The sequence below is a fragment of the Dermochelys coriacea genome, chromosome 1, assembly GCF_009764565.3.
Source record: "Dermochelys coriacea isolate rDerCor1 chromosome 1, rDerCor1.pri.v4, whole genome shotgun sequence".
NCBI classification, from domain to species: domain Eukaryota; kingdom Metazoa; phylum Chordata; order Testudines; family Dermochelyidae; genus Dermochelys; species Dermochelys coriacea.
In genome coordinates this window covers 243,338,202-243,357,669 of record NC_050068.2, presented here as the reverse complement: position 1 = coordinate 243,357,669, position 19,468 = coordinate 243,338,202, and the positions used below count along the sequence as shown (strand labels likewise).

Sequence of the window (19,468 nt, the reverse complement as noted above, 5' to 3'; positions counted from 1 at the left end):
TTAGGAATTTTCTATCAGTTTATTGGATACACAGGATTTCACCCGTATTGAAATATGGCTCTGCCTTTGAGTGAAAAATAATTTAATAAACAGGAAAACATTGTACTCAAGTATGGAAATAACTAACAAGCCAAAAATATCCAATTTTTGAGTATGACACCAATAATCCAAAAATCAGGCTGCCAGAAAGAACCTGCTAACTCAGAATGATCTGGAGATACACAACCTCAAAGCAGTAATTAAAAAAAAAAAAAAAGTAAAACCACTTTCCAATACAGTAGAATTCTCATCAGGACTAGTAGGATAAAAATCATATATCTAATAACATACCTGTTACTGATAACACCTTAAATTACAGTGTAACACCGAAAAAGGTTTTAAACCCAGTTTACGCTTGAACGTGTGTATGCTGTTTGTTTACATTTTGCACCTCAGTTAATGTAGACAAGTGAAGCTAGACTGGTCTGTTTCACTTTCTGTGTTTAGTTAGGTTCAGTTCCTATTTCTCCTGCAGTATCCCTATGTTATCCATAGAGGATTTCTAACAAGGTCCTTGTGGTGGTATCTAAGCATAGTATCTATTTGCTGTGGGGTTTAGGTTTCCTGCACTGCAGAGGAATGTTTAATGGTTTTCAGAAAAGCATCTCATTTCATTTTTTTAAACAACCTTGAAAACATTTGTTTTCCTATTAGTCATTCTAACACTCACCCCGCTCCTTCCCTCCCACAAAAACAATCAACCAACCTATATTTGCGACATAAACTGTTTGATAGTGTTACTTTAAATACTACCATATTATTATCTGGACACGGTATGATTACTTTTGCTTACCAAATAAATACAACTGAGCCAGAACTCAGAAAATGAGTTAATATTGAATATGAGAAGCAGACAATTAAAATCAGAGAGAAGGTGCTGTTACCTATGCACAGGAGCATGTTTGGAAAATGCTTTTTTTGCAACTTTTTTGTGAAGCTCTCTAGAAATCACTGCACAACTTGCACTAGCTTTGAAAAATCAATGGCAATTTCACTCCTGCAAAGCTACACAAACAACCTGCCTAAAATGCTTGGCACACAATTTTTAAAAATTAATTCAGGAATTCTCTGTCTCCACTCAGCTGGTAGGAGTCTGCTGAGGTCAGTAAAAAAAATGAAGGAAGGGACCCTAAAGCTCGTGCCACACACACAACCTGCAAGAAAAACAAAAGATGCAAGATAAGAATCCACTAGGTTCTTCACGTCAGCAAGTATTTCATAGAAGATTCATAAGCAGGATCCCAGCACAGCTTTCCCTCTACCTGTGTTAGCGCTTGCAATCCATTCCCTCTACACATACACACACACACCATCTACAGGGCCATTCCTTGAAAAAAGCATGCCAGCATTGTAACATTTTTTCATTCTATTTGCTGTAAGTAGTTTCCTTAATTCGTACTGGAGCCCCCATTAGGGCAATCACCTGCCCCTTATTTTAAAATAAAGCATTGTTCCTTAGTTTTCATGTAGCTTTCCCTTATGTCCATCCAACAAATGGAACCACCCTATCCTCATCGCTTCTTGCACTGAATCATTCTAGTCCAGTGGGATGACTTCTGTGCTTGTAGTTAACATGCACATAAGTGTTTGCAGGATCAGGGCTTATGGTAGCATTCAGAGGCCTTACAATGCTATTTCGTGCTTTTCAAGCTGAAGACTCTCCAAGCATTCTATGAACCAGTCCTGACTGATTCCTATGGGAGGAAAACCCAGAGAGGGGAGTTAAAAATGTTGCATGGTTCCCTGTCTATTAATCTGTAGGGGTTGCTCTCTATCACACTCAAAGGTAATTGTCACCGCAACAAATATGATGTTCAGCCCCTTAATCCCACAGATCTCACAAGATCCAAAGCCAGTGCCATCTTCATGGAAGCCATGTGCCTCTGCACAGAATCCAGGATCCCACCTCCCTCTCCAATCCAAATTTCCATGGGACTCTCCTGCTGACCATTGCCCCAGCATCCTTGGTGAGTAGGGTGACCAGATGTCCCATTTTTAAAGGGACAGTCCCATATTTAAGCCCTCCTGCAGGTGTCCAGATTTTTTATTAAAAACAGACAAATACTCCTGTATTTTCTGTCTCTCCTGCTCCCCCCACCCACAATCAGTACTGGCAGGTCCTGCTGCTGGCTGGATCCCTGCTTGCCAGCCGCTCGCCCACCAGTGGTGAGTATGGGGGTCCAGTGGCTGACAATGGGGGTGGGTGTGCAAGGCTTGTGGCGGGGCAAAGATGCAGTGTGCAGGTCTGATCGCTCCCCCTGCTGGTCTGTCAGCGCAGCCCCCGCTGCATGCCAGCTTTCGGCCAGCAGGGCCCCAGCCCGTTTCCGGCCTGCACAGGCTGCAAGCTGCGAGGGTTGGTGAGTGTGGGCAGGTGCCAGGGGGCTACAGTGACAGCTTACATGTTGCCGCTACTGCTCATCCATTGGCCCTTTACATGCTCCCCCTCTCGCTGACCTCTCCCTGTTTTGCCCCTTGGCTCCCCTCCCAGCCCCATTGCTCCTCCATAACTCCCCTGGTGGGAAGTGTCCCACTCCCAGCACTGTGCAGAGAACCAGCCCCTGGTCAGAGCACTCAGCGCACCAACAGCCTGCCTGTCAGGCTCCTTCCTTCCCCCACTGCCTCTGGCTGGGCCGGTGCACGGGGAAAGCCCAAGACCTTTTGGCCCGGGTCACTGGCTGGGGGAGCCAAGCACTGCATGTGCCAAAGCCCCGCACAGCGCTGGCATGGGGAAGCCTTTCTGCCCCTCAACTAAGCTCTGGAGTGAGAGGGGGGAAGTGATTTCCAGCCTGTTCATGTCCCAAACCTGCAGGCTCTGCAGCAGCCCCCAGGGCAGGGGCTTAGAACCCTCTTCACCTGCCTCTCCCCCATCCCGCCCTGGGTTCTGCTCCCAGGGAGCGTGGCACTGCTCCATCCCTTAGGCACCCTCCTCTGCTGAGCCACCTCTCTGGCCAGGTTCACTGAAGCCCCTGCAATCAGGTTCCCTGATGCACAATGTATCCTTAGGGCTTAACCTTTTTCTGCCCATGCTGTAGCCAGGGGACCGGAGGTGGCTGCGTTATAGCAGTGGCTAGCCTGGAGGTGTTAGCTGCCTTTCAACACTATGTGGGCAGGAAGGGACAAGCTGCTTCCAGCCACACGGGCGGGCGGGGGAAAAAGAGAAGAGCTCTGCAAAGACACAGACCAGGTCATGCCTTCCCCTCCTCCTCCCCTGCAGCTGGAAGCAGCTCCTGTCCCTTCCCTCCTGCACAGTGCCAAAAGGCTGCTGCTGGTCACATTCTGGTTTGAACCCTATCAGAAATCTGGGGAGGAGGGGCAAGTGACCCTCCATGCCCCGCACCCACATGTTGCTTTGGGAAGACACAATGCCAGGTACCAGGAGAGGCGGGTCCATCCCAGGGGCCCAGCCAGGCATGGAGGATGGAGAGCGCTGGACAGGGAGGGGCGGGTTAGTCGGTCACCTCACCCTGTATGAGAGAGGTGTACGGGAGTGTGTGTGTCACCTCTCCCCGTGCATGTGTGTGTGGGGGATAGGGTGGTGGGTGTCACCTCTCCCCATGTGAACGGTAAAGCCTTACAGATAAGAAGGTAAATAAAAAGATTCAGCTACATAGTATTCCTTTTTAACAGGGGCTCAGTCAATTTGATATTAATTTGAACATTTGTATGACTGATTGCCACTGAAGTCCTTGGAATACGAGTAATTTTACCAGGTGTCCCATATTCAGTACAGGCAAATATGGTCACCCTATTGGTGGGAACCATTCAGGAAAGAGCTACAAGCCATTAGCTGCCTCTCAGGCTTGAGATCACACTCTAATTTAAAGCTAGCAGCCGTGTTAGTCTGTATTTGCAAAAAGAAAAGGAGTACTTGTGGCACCTTAGAGACTAACAAATTTATTAGAGCATCCGATGAAGTGAGCTGTAGCTCACGAAAGCTTATGCTCTAATAAATTTGTTAGTCTCTAAGGTGCCACAAGTACTCCTTTTCTTTTTAATTTAAAGCTGTGATCCCTGGTTCAGATTTGATTTGCAAACCCAGCTATTTGTCTGGACACCTAGTCACATGACTCTCATCCAGGAATAAAGGTTAGAAATCGTCTTCTTAAAATGGCCACCACCACATAGCAGTGGCCATTTTGAAGATCTGCCTCTCTTTCCTTCCACCACTCTTGCCAACACTGGTCCCTCTTCTGATTTCTCCCACTGCCTGAATAGCTCTTAGCAGCCAGGTCCTTTCCCACATACATGCCACACCCTCCTTTCCACTGTCTGACTCCTCTCCCATAGTACCTATCACAATCCAGGTTGGGATTTGCTATCTGCTGGAAACAGACTGCTGCTACCAGATATCTGATGAATCCTATAAATGTGGACTCATGACATTCTTGCTTTAGAAAAAGAGCAAGGAAATTCCTTTTCCTGAGAGATCCTATCACACAGCCCACGCTTCCCATGGGACAACACTACACACAAAGGGGCCATGTATGTATGTGTAGGGCTGTCCCCCACCTTCCTTTCCACAACAGCACTGATGATTTCTAAGACCCTTTGACTGCAGAAGCAGTTGACCCGTCCAAAGGTGGGTGGTAGTGGACCCTCATCCCTTCATTACCTGATTCCCTTGCTCTCCAGGCCTCAGTAACGTCTCCTGGTAGGGTAGAGACCAGTCTTCTGCACACCAAAGCCAGTGATGAAGATGTTGAGAATGACGGTGATGAAGATCAGAGCCGTGGCAGCATTATTGAGCACATTCAGGCGCTGCTGCTTTGACACGTCATTCAGGTTCAGACGAGCTGAGTCGCAGCACAAAACAAAGGGAGAATTGAAAACTGGCTCAAAGCCTCATGGTATAAAGTAACCATGTCCTGATCAGACTGCTGAACACGTGAGGTAGTGGCAGCAAGTTGCCCCAGGGATTGGCGCTGGGAGGATGATTTTATTAATTCTACAGGGTTTGTGAGTGGCGGGGAAGAGGGCAGAACAGTGCAAGTTAACCAAGAGGGGCCTAGTTTTCCGAAGTGCACCCTCAGCTCCCGATGAAGTCAATCTGACAATCAGGCCCTACATAAATAACAAGGGAGTTACAGCTGTCTATAGTCCAGCTTCATGCTCCATTTTCATTCCTCACAGCTCCCAACAGGAGCACACACAAGGGCTGAGAATGACAGGCCTTTGTTTATCAGCTGAAGAGAGGCTCCAGACCAGATGGGGTCTGTGGAGACTTTTGCCAAGTAAGACCATGTCTACACTAGAAACACTACAGCAGCATAGCTCTCGCTGTACCGCTGCAGCACCATAGTGTAGACTCTTATTACAGTGACGGAAGCGGGGGGTCTCCTGTTGCTGTGGTAAATCTGCAATTTTTTCACACCCCTGAATGACCTAGCTGGGTCAACCTAACTTTCTAGCATAGCCCAGCCCAGAGGTGCAAAGGAAGGGCCTCAGGCAGACTTCTGCCAACAGCCCATTACATTTAGGGAGGGTGGGGAGGACAAGGCTCTTGGCATCATGGGAGGAGGCAATGGGAGGCTTTTAGACCCATGATAGAGGCACTGGTGTGCTAGTCAAGGAGGGTCAGGAAAGGTTTTGGCAAGTGGTGGGGGCACTGGATGAGGTGGCAGTGGGAGGGGAAAGGTGCTTAGGGAGAGCTGGCGCCTGGAGCTCCTCCTTCAAAGTGTGTGGGTGGAGAAGGGGGCCAGAGCAGGTGTGGGAGGCCCTGGAGATGTGTGTGCTGACAGAGCAGGCACCCTGTAGTGAGGCAGAGTGCCCTCCCTCTGAGCCTGACGGGGAGGGACTGCCCCATGCTCCTGGTGGGCAAAGCCAAGACAGCCCTGCCCCCTGTGCTGGAAGCAGAGCGGGACAAGTCGGGCCCTTCAGCTCGGTTGCTGTACCTTGCTGCTGAACTCTGGACCAGGGACCGAGCTGTGCAGTGCCCTGCCCCCGGAGGAGAGGAGTTGCTGGGATTGCCGTCCACCAATTACCCGGAGGAGCCTGAGGACCCATGGACTATGGAGCCGCGCCAAGGATGGGCGGTAGGAAGTAGCCCAGGGGAACCAGACATTAGACTGCTTGTGTTGCTGGGACATGAGTCAGCGTGTTTTGGTGACTTCCCCGCTGGCGGGATCACCTGATGCCGTTACGGCCCTGGGCTGGGATCTGGTGGAGCAGTATGGGCCTGGGTATTCCTACCCCCTGCTGCCTAACCCACCCCTGGGGAGGTGTCCTACTTACCTTAGGCTGGCAGGCCTGTGCCCTGTTTGTGGCTTGCTCCAGCCAGGGGGCTGAAAGCCCCTAGACCAGTGGTCCCCAAACTTTTCAGGGTCATGCCCCCCCCATCCCTGTTCGCACCCCCCCAGGCCGGGACCAGCGCTGGGGTGGGGGGTGTGGACCGGGGTAAAGGGGCTGCAGCTGAGGGTGGGTCTGAGAACAGGGCTGCGGCCAGGGGCCAAGGCTAGGAGCAGGAGCGGAGCCGCAGCCAGGCTGTGGTGGGGGCTGGCAGCCGGGTCCGGGGCTGGGTGCAGAGCTGTGGCTGGGGCTGATGCTGGAGACGGGGCCAGGTGCAGGGATGGGAACTGGGCCATAGCTTGGGGTGGGACTGGAGCAGAGCTGGTGGTGGGGAGGGGCTGGGTGACACTCCTTCCCTGTTCCCGGGGGGGGGGGGGGCTGGCCCAGGCCCGCTACACCCTCCTGAATGTTCCTCTGCACCCGCCTTGGGAGTGCGCCCCACATTTTGGGGACCTCTGCCCTAGACTGTGACTGCTGTCTGCTCCAGCCTGAAGTCTGAAGCAAAAGCTAAAGACTGACCCCTGGGTGTTAATTGCTGTCTACCCAAGCCAGGAGGCTTTGGGCTAAAGACTGCTCATTGCTCTGCCCTGCCCAGGGACCAGAACTACAGACTGTGTAAATTGTCTCTTTGGGCTAAAGAATCCCTGTTACTCTGCCCTGACTAGAGGGCCAGAGCCCTAACCTGCTAAATGACTGCTTGCTGTTTGATGTTGTGAAGCAGGGTGGCCTTCCTCTGAGTCTGAGGGAGGAGGACCACAGAACCACTACAAACCACAACAGCACAGGGCCTTTGGGCACATGTCTAGGACCAGCTGTGAGTGAGAGGCCTGAAACAGTAGAGACCCAATTAGCTGTTGTACACACACAGCATTCCGATGAAGTGAGCTGTAGCTCACGAAAGCTTATGCTTAAATAAATTTGTTAGTCTCTAAGGTGCCACAAGTACTCCTTTCTTTTTGCGAATACAGACTAACACGGCTGCTACTCTGAAACCTAGCACAAGGACAGGTTTGGGATCAATTAAATGAGTCGGATAGAACCGCAGGCAGAATCATTCTGTTTAGGCCACAAGCCAGGAACAGTATGGAGGAGGGCAGCAGAGTGCGAGGATGTGGTGCAGATCCTCACTCTGGGGGAGGACAGCATGAAGGGGTGCAGTGTGGGGAGATGGCAGAAACAATTCCCCATCCCTAGTACAGGGGTGCAGTGATGGGAAAGCAGAGGAATGAAGGAGTGGTAAAGTTTGGGGCTAAGATGGAGGAGGAAGAAATGCATTTGCTGGTAGATTCTCTAATTTGAAGGAAAAATAATGCTAGTCTTTGCACCAGCCACCGCATTCCTCTTTCCATGACCCTGATTGCTGCTGGCAGTGGAGGCAAACAGAAGCTCAGAAGATATCTTACCAATGATGATAAGAAGAATTCCAATCACCACCTGGAAGAAGAGAGAGAGGCTGATGAGCGATATCAGGGTGGCATAATACTGGAATGAAACCCCCTGCTCCAGCACCGCTTTGAGTTGTGTGACATTGGCCATGAACAGTGCCACATCCAGCATGCTTTCTGCCACACTCTTCTTAGTCGCATAGTGGTTGATGTTGATTGGATTGTCCCTCCTTGAGCCAGGATTCTCCACCTGGGTAGAAGAGAGAGTGACATTAGTAAGATTCCTAAGCAGACTAGCCAATCCATTCTGGCTTGAGTATTAGCCTCACCAAGGGGGTAAATCTAGAAAGCTTTCAGAAGGCACATTCCATAAACCTGAAAGGCAGAAAATTTAAAACTGTTAAAGGAACACCCCCCCCCCCCACACACACACACACAAATTGGCCTGTGGCTCTCATTGCCACAAGATAATTGTGGAGACCATGAATTTAGCAAGATTAGAAAAATAAATTAGACATTTGTATGATTAATAAGAATAGCCAGTGTTAATCATATAGATTAACAAAGCCCAGGAGTTAGGAAAGAAGGGATATTTAACCCTTATTCTTCAAGGCACAAAACAACCTTACATTAATGGGGGATTAGGGAGCAATATTCTCCATAGACAAGATACTCCAGGTCTGCCTACAGCAGGGTTCTAACACACCTTCCTCTGAAGCATCTGGTGCTGGCTGCAGTCAGAGACAGGATACCGGACTCAGTGGACTATAGGTCTGATCCAGTCTGGCAATTCCTGTGTTCCTACTCTTGAAACAATTACATTCCACTCATCCGAACTGTCAGCTGTTTTAGAATACAAACAGGCAAGGTCTGTAGATGTATGTCAGCCTCTGCAGGAAGCAGCAGAGGCATGGAGTGATGGGTACACTTATACGTATACCAGATACTAGCCGAGCTCAGTCAGAGAAGCTGGGACTTGCAGTCTGTGAGCTGCAGCTTTGTAGTGGACATGAAGGCAGCTGTGGGATGGTGCATTTTAGGGCTTTCTGGGCCACATTCACCCTGCAGATTGCACCTTTGGCTACCCCTGACTTAACAAAGAGCACAGAGGAGAAGAGCCAGCTACTTTTACACCCAGTCAGCTCCTTCCTCTCCCTGGCCTTTGTCAGCCATCCTGCCTGAATTCCGAGTTCTGCAGCTTGTTTAGATTCATTGCCCAGACCCACATGGGCACTGGCCCAGGAGAGTGTGAGAGACAAGCAGTGGGGAGAAAGAGATGATGATCTTTAATTAAATATTCACTGGCAGCATGGTGACATGATAGGAAATCTCAAGTGAAGGAGAGAGTCAAGATCTTGAAGGATCAGAGTATATCAGCAGAACACCATAGCAAAGTAAAGATATAACTAGTTTAAATCTGTAGCATGCTGGGCTGCAGTTCTGGAAAACACAGGCAGTTTCTCACCCATATCCACCCGAGCCTTTAGAAAGCAGGAAAATCAGCCCCCTCATGATTTTCTGACTATGTGGCCTTACTGAACTCCCCATTTTGAGTTTACCACCTTATCTGAGCTTTTCCTCATAGGCTCTCCCATTAGCTGGCCCTTTAAGTCTATGGGAGAGAACCAGCTGCAGCCTGAAGGTGATAATTTTAGGTCCATGTGCTGTAGGCTGTTGATCCCTTTCTCCTGGCAGGAGACTACTCTTGTGACACAATAGGATATGTCTGTATCAGATGATGAGCTCTTTTTGTGGAGATGTTGACTACTAAGCTAACCTTGTCTGAGGGCAACCTGTCGTACTGTGTTCCAGCCAGCAGCCTGGCTCAGGAGAGTTGTTTTAACACCTCATTGAAGAACTGCACTAAGAGCCATCACACAGCAAGCTAGGGCCACTGATTTTGTTTGTCTCTCAATTATTGACCCACTCCCATGAAGCAATGTTTTTTCTACATGAGCCCACATGGGGTGGGGACACAAACCTGACTGCTGGATCTGTAACTACACCATCTGTCCACATGGCTCAGAGACATAGGCTCTATTTAAGAGCAAGGTTCTTCTGCTCTGTGCAGGACAGAGGGGGCCGACCATTGCCACATTTAAGTACTGGCAGGAGACAGAGGACAGGAGGGACTCCGTGCATGCTGAAACACTGCTGACCCTTGAACTCAAAAGAAAGGGTGAGCTCAGACTAGTGGAGGGTGCATCTGAGGACTTTTGTTATGTCTAATGTTTTGTAACTCTCAAGTGCTTTAGGATTAAAAACTGTGGTTAAGAAATTCCTTTGCTAAGCCTATGTTCCTTGCTTTCCTGCCACTTTGTTTCCAGAGGAGTTATACTAGAAGCCCAGAGTGCCCACAGCCAGGTGGAGCATGTGTAAGTGAACGGGGAGCTCAGGAGAGACACTGCTTTCAAGGTCTAAAGCAGCTTGACAGTGGCGTCCCATGTCCCTAGGAAAGGCGTCTGACAAGCGATCGGAGCCGAGGAGGATGCCCTAGAGTCCCAGAGCTAGAAACAGTGACTAGACTCTACCTGCGACTAGTTGAGCTGGAATCATGTGGGACCCAGCAAGTGGGTCCACTCACAACAGATTGGTGGCCATAGAGTGGGGTACTGAGACAGAGTAAAGCAACCGTATTATGTTCCATTTATATGGTTTTCTCCTGTGGTTTTTCTCCAATTCTCAAGGAGGCAGCACATCATTCCAGTGTGGTAACACTAGGCATTGATGGCTTCTTTGTGTAATGATGAGTTAAGGATGTGAGAACAATGAAACTAAGCAAACAAGACAGTGCTTCTATCAAACAAGTGACTGGCACAAGTAGGCTTAGCCATCTGTTCCCAGTCATTTACCCAGACACAAATAAAGCAAATTGATGAGAGTTAAAGTTGGTTAAAGGAATCAAATACATAGAGCAATTGCTAAGTCCATGACACTGCTATCCTTAGTGTAAAACTCTCCATGATCTTGGACAAATTCCCTTTATTTTCCCTTTCTTTTAAGTATGACACAATGATATTATTTATTAAAGGGACAGACTTCAGCTGTTTGGGTCCAAAGTTTAGGTTTTGTGTTTTAAAAAAAAAAAAAGGTTTTACAAAACCTCATTCCTTCATTTAAAACAAATGCATTTTAAATGTAGGTTTGATTGACTTCTTTTTTTAGTGATGGTGTTAGAAATGAGAGTAGGGAAATGACGGTGGGTGAGTTTAAATTATGATTTTTTTTGAGTTGAGAGTGTACTGTAGCAAACTATGAAGTCACAGTGAGAGTATATTCTCAATATGGCCAGAAGAGGGTACACCAAACCGTCTCTGTCTACTACTGTACTGACATAGGCCAACTCCACTGCAAGAAAGGCTAGCAGAAAAATGTCTCTTTAAACTGTTTTTCAAAGGAAAATTGGGGTTTTGATTAAACAAAATTTTTTTGTAAAAATTATCTGCTTTTCATGAAGTCTATTTTTTTTGTTAAAATATTTTGGCCAAAGACTTTCTGGTTTTCAGCCAAAAAGCTTGAAAATGTACATAGAAAATTTCAGCAGAAGCACAAGTGTTCTGTGTTGAAAATTTCAGGCAGAAGGAACATTTGTTTTTGCAGACAGCTCTTATTGCAAGTCTTCTTTTATTACACCATGAGGAGAGACTAAAGAGACACTGGGATAGCATGAGACAGAAAAAGAAGGATGTGAATGATGATCCTCTTCACAAGAGTTTGCCGGCAGAGAGAGTGTCTAGGGAGACTCTGTATTAATGACCATCAGTTCCAAAGGAGCTGCTGTGGAATGCCAAATAAACCACACAGGGAGAAAGAGAGGGAGAGGGGGAGAGAGAGAGAGAGAGGTAAGGCACACACAGAGAAAGGAGCAGAGACATACATTTCACTCATAGATCCTGGCAGATAAACGTCTGAATGCAGATGAACACACATCAGCAAACATATGAAAACATGCATAGAACACCACACACACAAATATTTGGCACTTCCATAGCATTTTCCTGCAGACAATTTAAAAGTGTTTTGTAAACACTTATTGACCAAGCGAAAAAAATAATAATAACCTTGAAACGTATGAAAGTATCCTTATCTCCATTTTACAAAGATGAAGAAATTGATGCAGGGATTAAAGGCCACATTTTCAAATACCCCCTCTATTTTTAGGTGCTCTATTTTAGACACTTATGGCCTGATTTTCAGAGATGCTTAGCAACTACAGCTCCAGACCACTTCATCTGGAGTTGGGGGTGTACGGTTCAGTAATTCTGAATATTGCCTCCAAAGTGAGTCATGTTTGGGCACTGAAAATAAGAAGCCACTTTAAAAAAATGTTGGCCTGAATAACATGCCTAAATACACACTGGGTCAGTGATAGTGTTGGGAACAAAATCTGGATACACCTGATTTCCCCCCCTCTACTCTAGCCAGTAGACTATGCCCCCCCATCTCTTTTCTAACCACTAAACCATGTTCCTCTCTGTGACGGGATAGTCTGTCTTCTTAAAGGTAGTGAGGAATAGTGGTCAGACCACCCTGTCCCTTGGTGTGGCCCTTTAAGATTTTGAGGGGTCTGATGTATAAAAGGACCTAGGAGATATCAAATAGACAAGATAGAGGTAATATCTCTATTGGATCAACTTCTGCTGGTGGATGAGACAAGTTTTCAAGCTACACAGAGCTCTTGTTCAGGTACAGAAAAATGGTAAAAGACAAAAATAGTTATTGGTAGAGAGGAAGGAGTCCTAGAAACAAATAGTGTTTGGAAGGAAATCCCATTACTGTTTCTTTAAGAGCTGGGGACCGGAAGCCTTGCAGAAGTGAACCGGGTAAGGTTCCCTTCTCTCTCAGCCAGTTGGGATGAGCTTTGGGAAGGGGCACTGCATATATGCTGCCTCTTTCCTTGTAACAGGATGAAGTCTGCCTGGTAAACCCTCTGAGCCTGAGGACTAATTGGAAAAGAGAGGCCAGCTGAAGGAGAAGCTAGCCCCTCAGTATGCCAACATTTTTAAGGATGACTTAGAACAACGCTTCCTCAGCTCTCGTCCTTACACCCCTACTCTACTTGCGCTACATTGATGACATCTTCGTCATCTGGACCCATGGGAAGGAAGCCTTTGAGGAATTCCATCAAGATTTCAACGATTTCCAACCTACCATCAACCTCAGCGTGGACCAGTCCACACAAGAGGTTCACTTCCTAGACACTACAGTGCTAATAAGCGATGGTCACGTAAACATCACCCTATACCGGAAATCTACTGACCGCTATACTTACCTACATGCCTCCAGCTTTCATCCAGACCACATCACACGACCCATTGTCTATAGCCAAGCTCTAAGATAAACCGCATTTGCTCCAATCCCTCAGACAGAGACAAACACCTACAGAATCTCTATCAAGCATTCCTAAAACTGCAATACCCACCTGGTGAAGTGACGAAACAGATTGACAGAGCCTGAAGGGTACCGAGAAGTCACCTACTACAGGACAGGCCCAACAAATAAAGTAACAGAACACAACTAGCCATCACCTACAGCCCCCAACTAAAACCTGATGATCCAGCGCATCATCGAGGATCTACAACCTATCCTGAAGGACGATCCCTTGCTCTCACAGACCTTGGGAGACAGGCCAACCAACCTGTCGCTTACAGACAGCCCCCCAACCTGAAGCACATACTCACCAGCAACTACACACCACATAACAAAAACACCAACCCAAGAACCAAACCCTGCTACAAACCCCGGTGCCAACTCTGTCCACATATCTATTCAAGGAACACCATCATAGGACCTAACCACATCAGCCACACCATCAAGGGCTCATGGCATGTGATATATGCCATCATGTGCCAGCAATACCCCTCTGCCATGTACATTGGCCAAACCGGACAGTCTCTACACAAAAGAATAAATGGACACAAACCTGACATCAGGAATCGTAACATTCAAAAACCAGTAGGAGAATACTTCAGTCTCTCTGGTCACTCATTAACAGACCTAAAAGTGGCAATTCTTCAACAAAAAAAACTTCAAAAACAGACTCCAGCATGAAGCTGCAGAACTGGAATTAATTAGCATCCTGGATACCACCCAATTAGGCCTGTATAGAGACTGGGAGTGGTTGGGTCATTACAAAACCAAACCTTAATTTCCCCAGTACTAATTTCTCCCTACTGTTACTCACACCTTCTTGTCAATTGTCTGTAATGGGCCACTCTCTTACCACTTCAAAAGTTATTTTTCCTCCTTTGGTATCCTGCTGTTAATTGATTTATCTTGTTAGACTGACCTCACACTTGGTAAAGCAACCCCCATCCTTTCATGTATTTATATCTGCTCCTGTATTTTCACTCCATGGATCTGATGAAGTGGGTTCTAGCCCACAAAAGCTTATGCCCAAATAAATGTTAGTCTCTAAGGTGTCACAAGGACTCCTCGTTGTTTTTGCTGATACAGACTAACAAAGCTACTGCTCTGAAACCAGTGATTAAAATGTAGATTATAAATCCCTTTAGGTAGGGATTGTGCCTATTTCTGGGTTTTGAACAGTACAAACATACTGGCAGTGTTTAGCAGGTCTTCAGGGCCCATTCCCTCCTTTGCCTCTCTGCTGAGGCTTCTAGCAAGGAGGCCAATTGTAGTGGTTGGTTTTTGTAATATGACCACCTGTTCTTCTCACTAGGGGTCTGATCCAAAGTCCATTGAAGTCAATGGAAACACTCCCATTGACTTCAACAGGCATTGGATCAGGCCCCGGAACCAGGACAGAGATACCTTTCTGGTATGTAAAGCCCCTGGGGGGCCTTAATCATGAACCCCTCTTAGAGAGGTCATATATTCCCGGTGATGACGAGGTGCAGCCCTCCTAGAGTTAGGGCAGCCTAAATGTGAAGGAGCGGTCTTTGTAACCAGATGTTGAAAAAAGAACTCTGAAGCCAGAAAGGAACTTTCCAGCAAGCTGTCAGCAGTCTGAGGGGCTAGAGCCAGCTCCTCTTCTGGAATGGGCGGTCAGGCAAGTGGCCAGCTGAGATGCCTATTTTTCTACTAAACCCTGTTCAGTTTCTCATGCTCAGACCCTTTTGTCTTATTCACCTGTTACATCCTGTCTGACCCTTAGATTGTAAACTCTCTGGGCAGGGAATGTCGTCTTCCTCTCTGTATTGCACCTAGCACAATAGGCCCTCGTCCTTGATTGGGGTTCCTAAGCACTACTGTAATATAAAAAATGGGTCAGATTCTCAGGCAGTGTGCCAGTCAGTTGAAATCGATGGAGCCTCCATGATTTATACCAGCTGAGAGTCTGCCCAATAGCTCATCTGATTACCTCTTACTATATTGAAGATATCCAGGAACAGAAGATTAAAATGGAAACCTAACACCACACAAAGATAAGGAATGTAGCCTTTAAAATCTCCAGGGTAATGTCTGGCAAGGAATATTTAAGCACAGGCTGTCTCCTGGCTGTGGCTCGCAGAAGGGACCTCTGACTAGTTGGAACTCAGAAGAGCAGCCTGGGTGAGTAATGAAGTAACATAGCTGCACGTAGACTCTCGCTCCTCCTCTTGCCCTTGCCCTGCGGCTGACACTGCAACAGGATTCCACTTCCCAGCTGTCTGACTGGGTGCTCACAGCTTGCAGAGACCTGCTTGTTGGCTCAAATGTGTGCTCTGCCTCTCTCCAACTCCTCTTGTCTTTTTTTCTCAGTATCTGGCTTGCCCCTTCGGCTTCCCTTTCTCTCCTCTCTCCCTTGATCTTGCATCACCTTCCCTTGCTTGCTTCCTCACTTAATACTTCCCCCTTTTCTCTTTCACCTCTCCTTCCACTGAGTTCTGCCTTTCTCTTGTGCAGATCCATCCCCCTTTTTTCCCCTGCCTCCTGTCCATAGGTGCTCCTCCTTTCTTCCTCACGCATAATGGCACTCTGCACTGCTGTGCTAGGATGTTTTCACATCCATTCAAATCTCAACTGCCATTATGTCTTTCTGTGCTATAGAGCAACATAAATAATGTATCACTGAAATAACTGTCCTATCAAATAAATGAATAAATATCTATATATCCATCTTCCTAGTTAAGTGTATTTACGATACTGAATTGAAGATGTCCAGGAATCCACCCACAGGAAGCAGGATTGAGCGGCAATTAGAAGAAAGATAACTTTCCTTCCTAGGTTGTGAAGATGCCTTGAGGGGGGTGCTGGTGGGGAGCTTATTTCTGTAATTCAGAGAAATTAATGAACTTGAAATCCAAGAATAGCATGGCTCCAGCAATCACTACTTGCTGATGGGGGGCAGGAGGGGCGGTTGTTGAACAGAAGTAGTTGGGTGGAGGAGGAACCCCTTTGAATATGCGGAACTCTGGGATGCACTGAAAAGGATTAGCTGGAATAACTATTAACAAAGCCAGGATATACAGGCTAGATATTCCAGTAACTCCTATTTAGCACCCGAGGTAGATTTATCCTAGTGCTTGAGAAAGCAAGTAGAAACTAAAACCAGCCATCCAGCTTTGCGTGAGAAATTTAAAAGTAGGTTAGCAGAGAAAATGAGCCTATACAACAATGAAGAGCAGCCGGGAGGCACAACAGTAACTATTGCATTGTGCTTACGAAGCTAAAAATGTAAAGATGAATAAATCCCCCGGCCTGAATAGCTTATGCTTTGAAATATTCAGAGAAGTTGGGCCTGGGCTGTGTAGGTTGAAGACAGATCCAAAAGCAAAGTGTGTTCATGCCCATCATTTTAGTTACACCCACTAGCTAGTGTCTGTCTATCTGAAGTTTGGTTCCCCAAATCTGAAAGAAGTTCAGATTTGGGTGACTGCTGCTTGGGGTCAGGTCTATTTCTGATATTGAAAGAACACTGAGCTTCTCGTGGCTACTTCATTAGTTTGCTAAGGTATATTGAGAAAACATGGACAACATGGTGGATAGGGTACTGGGCTTCAAGTCAAGAGGTCTGGGTTTATTTTTGTCTCTGTCACTTACTTGCTGTGCAGCCATTGTCCTGCTCTGTGCCTTGGTTTCCCTACTTGTAAAATGAAATTAATGAGAATGTCTCACCTTTGTGAAGCCCTGTGAAATATATGGCTAAGAAGTGCTATATAAGTGCCAAGTATTATTTCTATGTACTTCATAAATGGACCAAATAATCTCTGACTTAAGTCCATTGAAGTCAGGAAAGTTACACAGGCGTTTGATTTAGTCTTATGACTAAAAAGATCTTTGGATCTAAAAGGCCAGATCTAATCAAATTAATGGCGCTAGATCAATTTACGCTAGCTGAGGAGCTGGCCCCGTGTAATTTAAAAGCAAAAAACAGGTGCTGTTGCCCATCTAGACTTTAATAAACCCTTGAACAATATGCAAATGGTTGGTGTGTGGGTGGGGTTGTTTTGGGCTTTTTGTTAGATATTGAATAAAGATAACAAGCTGGTTAAATGGGCAGGTAATTATAATTATCAATGAGTGGTAGTGTAGGGAAGCCCACAGTGGACTGCTACTTTTCAGTGTGGTATTTAATAACACTTGTGCCTGCAGAATGGCAGAAAAAAATGGAAATGTTGTTAGTTTGAGCAGCAGACTGGATTGTTTTTGGAAAGAGATTTAAACACATTAAGGGAGTGGTCTAGCAAATAGCTACCATGTTTTTATGTGAGAAAATACACAGTGCTGCACAGCAATGGCTTTTCAACTAAGTTAGTATTAAAGCCTTCCATTAAATCAGCCTGCTTGAGGGCTGTCTCTGTTTCTAGATGTTTTGCTGTGGCAGTAGTTATTGAAACTGTCTTGTCAAGACTGAAACTGCTGATCTCTCCATAATGTAGTCTGGAAAGGACAAGAAACACCATGCTTAGCAGGAGGCACAATTCTCCACTGTGTCCATGTGAGCACCTCCAGGTACCCCAGAGTACACCTGAAACATCCTTCTGAGCAAGGCTTAAGACTTTGCTTGGTTTTGTCCTTACGTTGCTGAGTTTGCGTTGCTTTTTGTGGGGTCAACTTATTGCATGTATGGGTACGTTCTGTTTATTGTCTGAGCTAGGGTATTGCACCTATTCTGGGATTTATTTTGGCAAGCTGCCCATTTATTAATTATATTTTTAGTGGTGTGTGGCGTTTTTTGTTTTTGTTTGTTTTATGAGTGGAAGGTTGGCCTTGTGGGTTAAGGCATTGGACTGAGACTTGAAAAACCAGGGATAAATTGTGGACTATCATAGAATTCCTGCATTGGGCAAGTCACTTAAACTCTTCACCTCAGCCCCTCATCTGTAAACGGGGATAATAGTACTTTTGTTTATCTTGTCCATCTAAATCAAGAGCTTTTCAGGACAGGGAATGTCTCCTACTTTTATGTATGTACAGCAGCTTGCAGAGTAGAGTCCTGGTCTCAGTTGTAGCCTTAGATAATAAGCTGCAGATGAGATTGGAGGAATAGGGTTCTAAAAGTTTAACTTTCCTGTTAATAAGGATTACTGCTTTACTCACACACACAGCACTCATCATCCAAGGAGCTCAAAGCCTTTCCCATTATCCCCTCTTCTGTAGATGAGGAAACAAAGGAGCAGAGAGGTACAGTGACAGATTGTGGCAATTGGGAGTAGAACTGAGGCCTCCTGCCTCCCAGTCCTTGGCTATCAGCACTGTTACTTCCCTGGGAGAAACCAACTTGCCCAGCAATAAGAGGTGACATGGCCCCCAGCAATGAAAAGTAAGAACGATTTCTATTTTTTTCATTAATATAGCTGAGTGTAGCTAATGCACAAAGTAGGAGATCAAACCTTTATCAGCTACATTTGGGGCATTGATACTTCAAAGTCTGTCCCTAAGCTTTTTCACTGAGCAGAGATTCATTCATTTAAATTCCATTTCTTTTTTTGTGTGCCAGTGGACCAAGCAATTGTTTGGAAGCACATTGTTTAGGTGCTGCAAAGCAAGTCAGTCGATGACAAGGTTGTATCAAATAGAGAATTTTAAACCAAATATGGGAAGGTATTATTCCATTGTGCAAGGCTTTGGTGAGATTTACATCCAGTTACGGATATCTTGGGTGTAATCAATGGGAGATTTGCAACTGAGGTCAGTGGGTGCAGGATTAGCCCTCGGGTTGGTCATATTCTGGACAAACTGTGGGGGGGTGATTGAGGTTGGGAACTCAGGTGGCTCAGCTAGGTGATGAGGAGGGCCAGGGCTGGGCAGGGTTGAGGTGGTCATTGTTATCTCTACTCATATAATGCCTAGAGAAAACCACTGAGATTGGGCCCCTATTGTGCTAGACCAGTGGTTTTCAACCTTTTTTTTTCCTCTCATTTGCAGACCCCTAACAAAAGTAAAATGGAGGTGCAGACCCCTTTTGAAATCTTACACATAGTCTGTGGACCCCCAGGGGTCTGCAGACCACAGGTTGAATATCACTGTGTTAGACCTGTACAAACACCCTGTAAGAGAGAGTCCCTGGCTTGAAGAGCTCTGAATTTAAATTCACAAGACCAACAAAGACAGGGAGAGAGGATTATATTCCCAATCCTCAGATGGGGATCTGAGGCACAGATTTGCCTGAGGTCAAATGGGAAGTGTCAATGGTAGAGCTCAGAGCTGAAGCCAGAATCTGAACAAGCTTTCTCTGAAATATACAGTTTTGCCTCACTTCATTTAATCATCATCCTGAGTTCTAATCCAGTTCCTTCAGCCCTTTCTCTCCAGCTTTCCCTTCTTTCCTCTGCATACTTAATCCTCCATGACACAGGCTTTTCTGGGCAGAG

At 46.4% G+C, this 19,468-nt stretch overlaps 1 protein-coding gene across 1 annotated transcript in view; it reads right to left on the bottom strand.

The window, feature by feature from the left end:
- Positions 1-19,468, bottom strand: part of NINJ2 (ninjurin 2) — a 70,201-nt gene continuing 50,733 nt past the window's right edge. The window contains exons 2-4 of the mRNA XM_038369535.2: positions 7,728-7,959; positions 4,652-4,832; positions 1-1,193 (exon numbers count right to left, since the gene is read on the bottom strand). Of these exons, the coding sequence (XP_038225463.1) occupies positions 4,675-4,832; positions 7,728-7,959 (390 nt within the window). The 3' untranslated portion in view covers positions 1-1,193; positions 4,652-4,674. The remainder of the gene's footprint in view (positions 1,194-4,651; positions 4,833-7,727; positions 7,960-19,468) is intronic.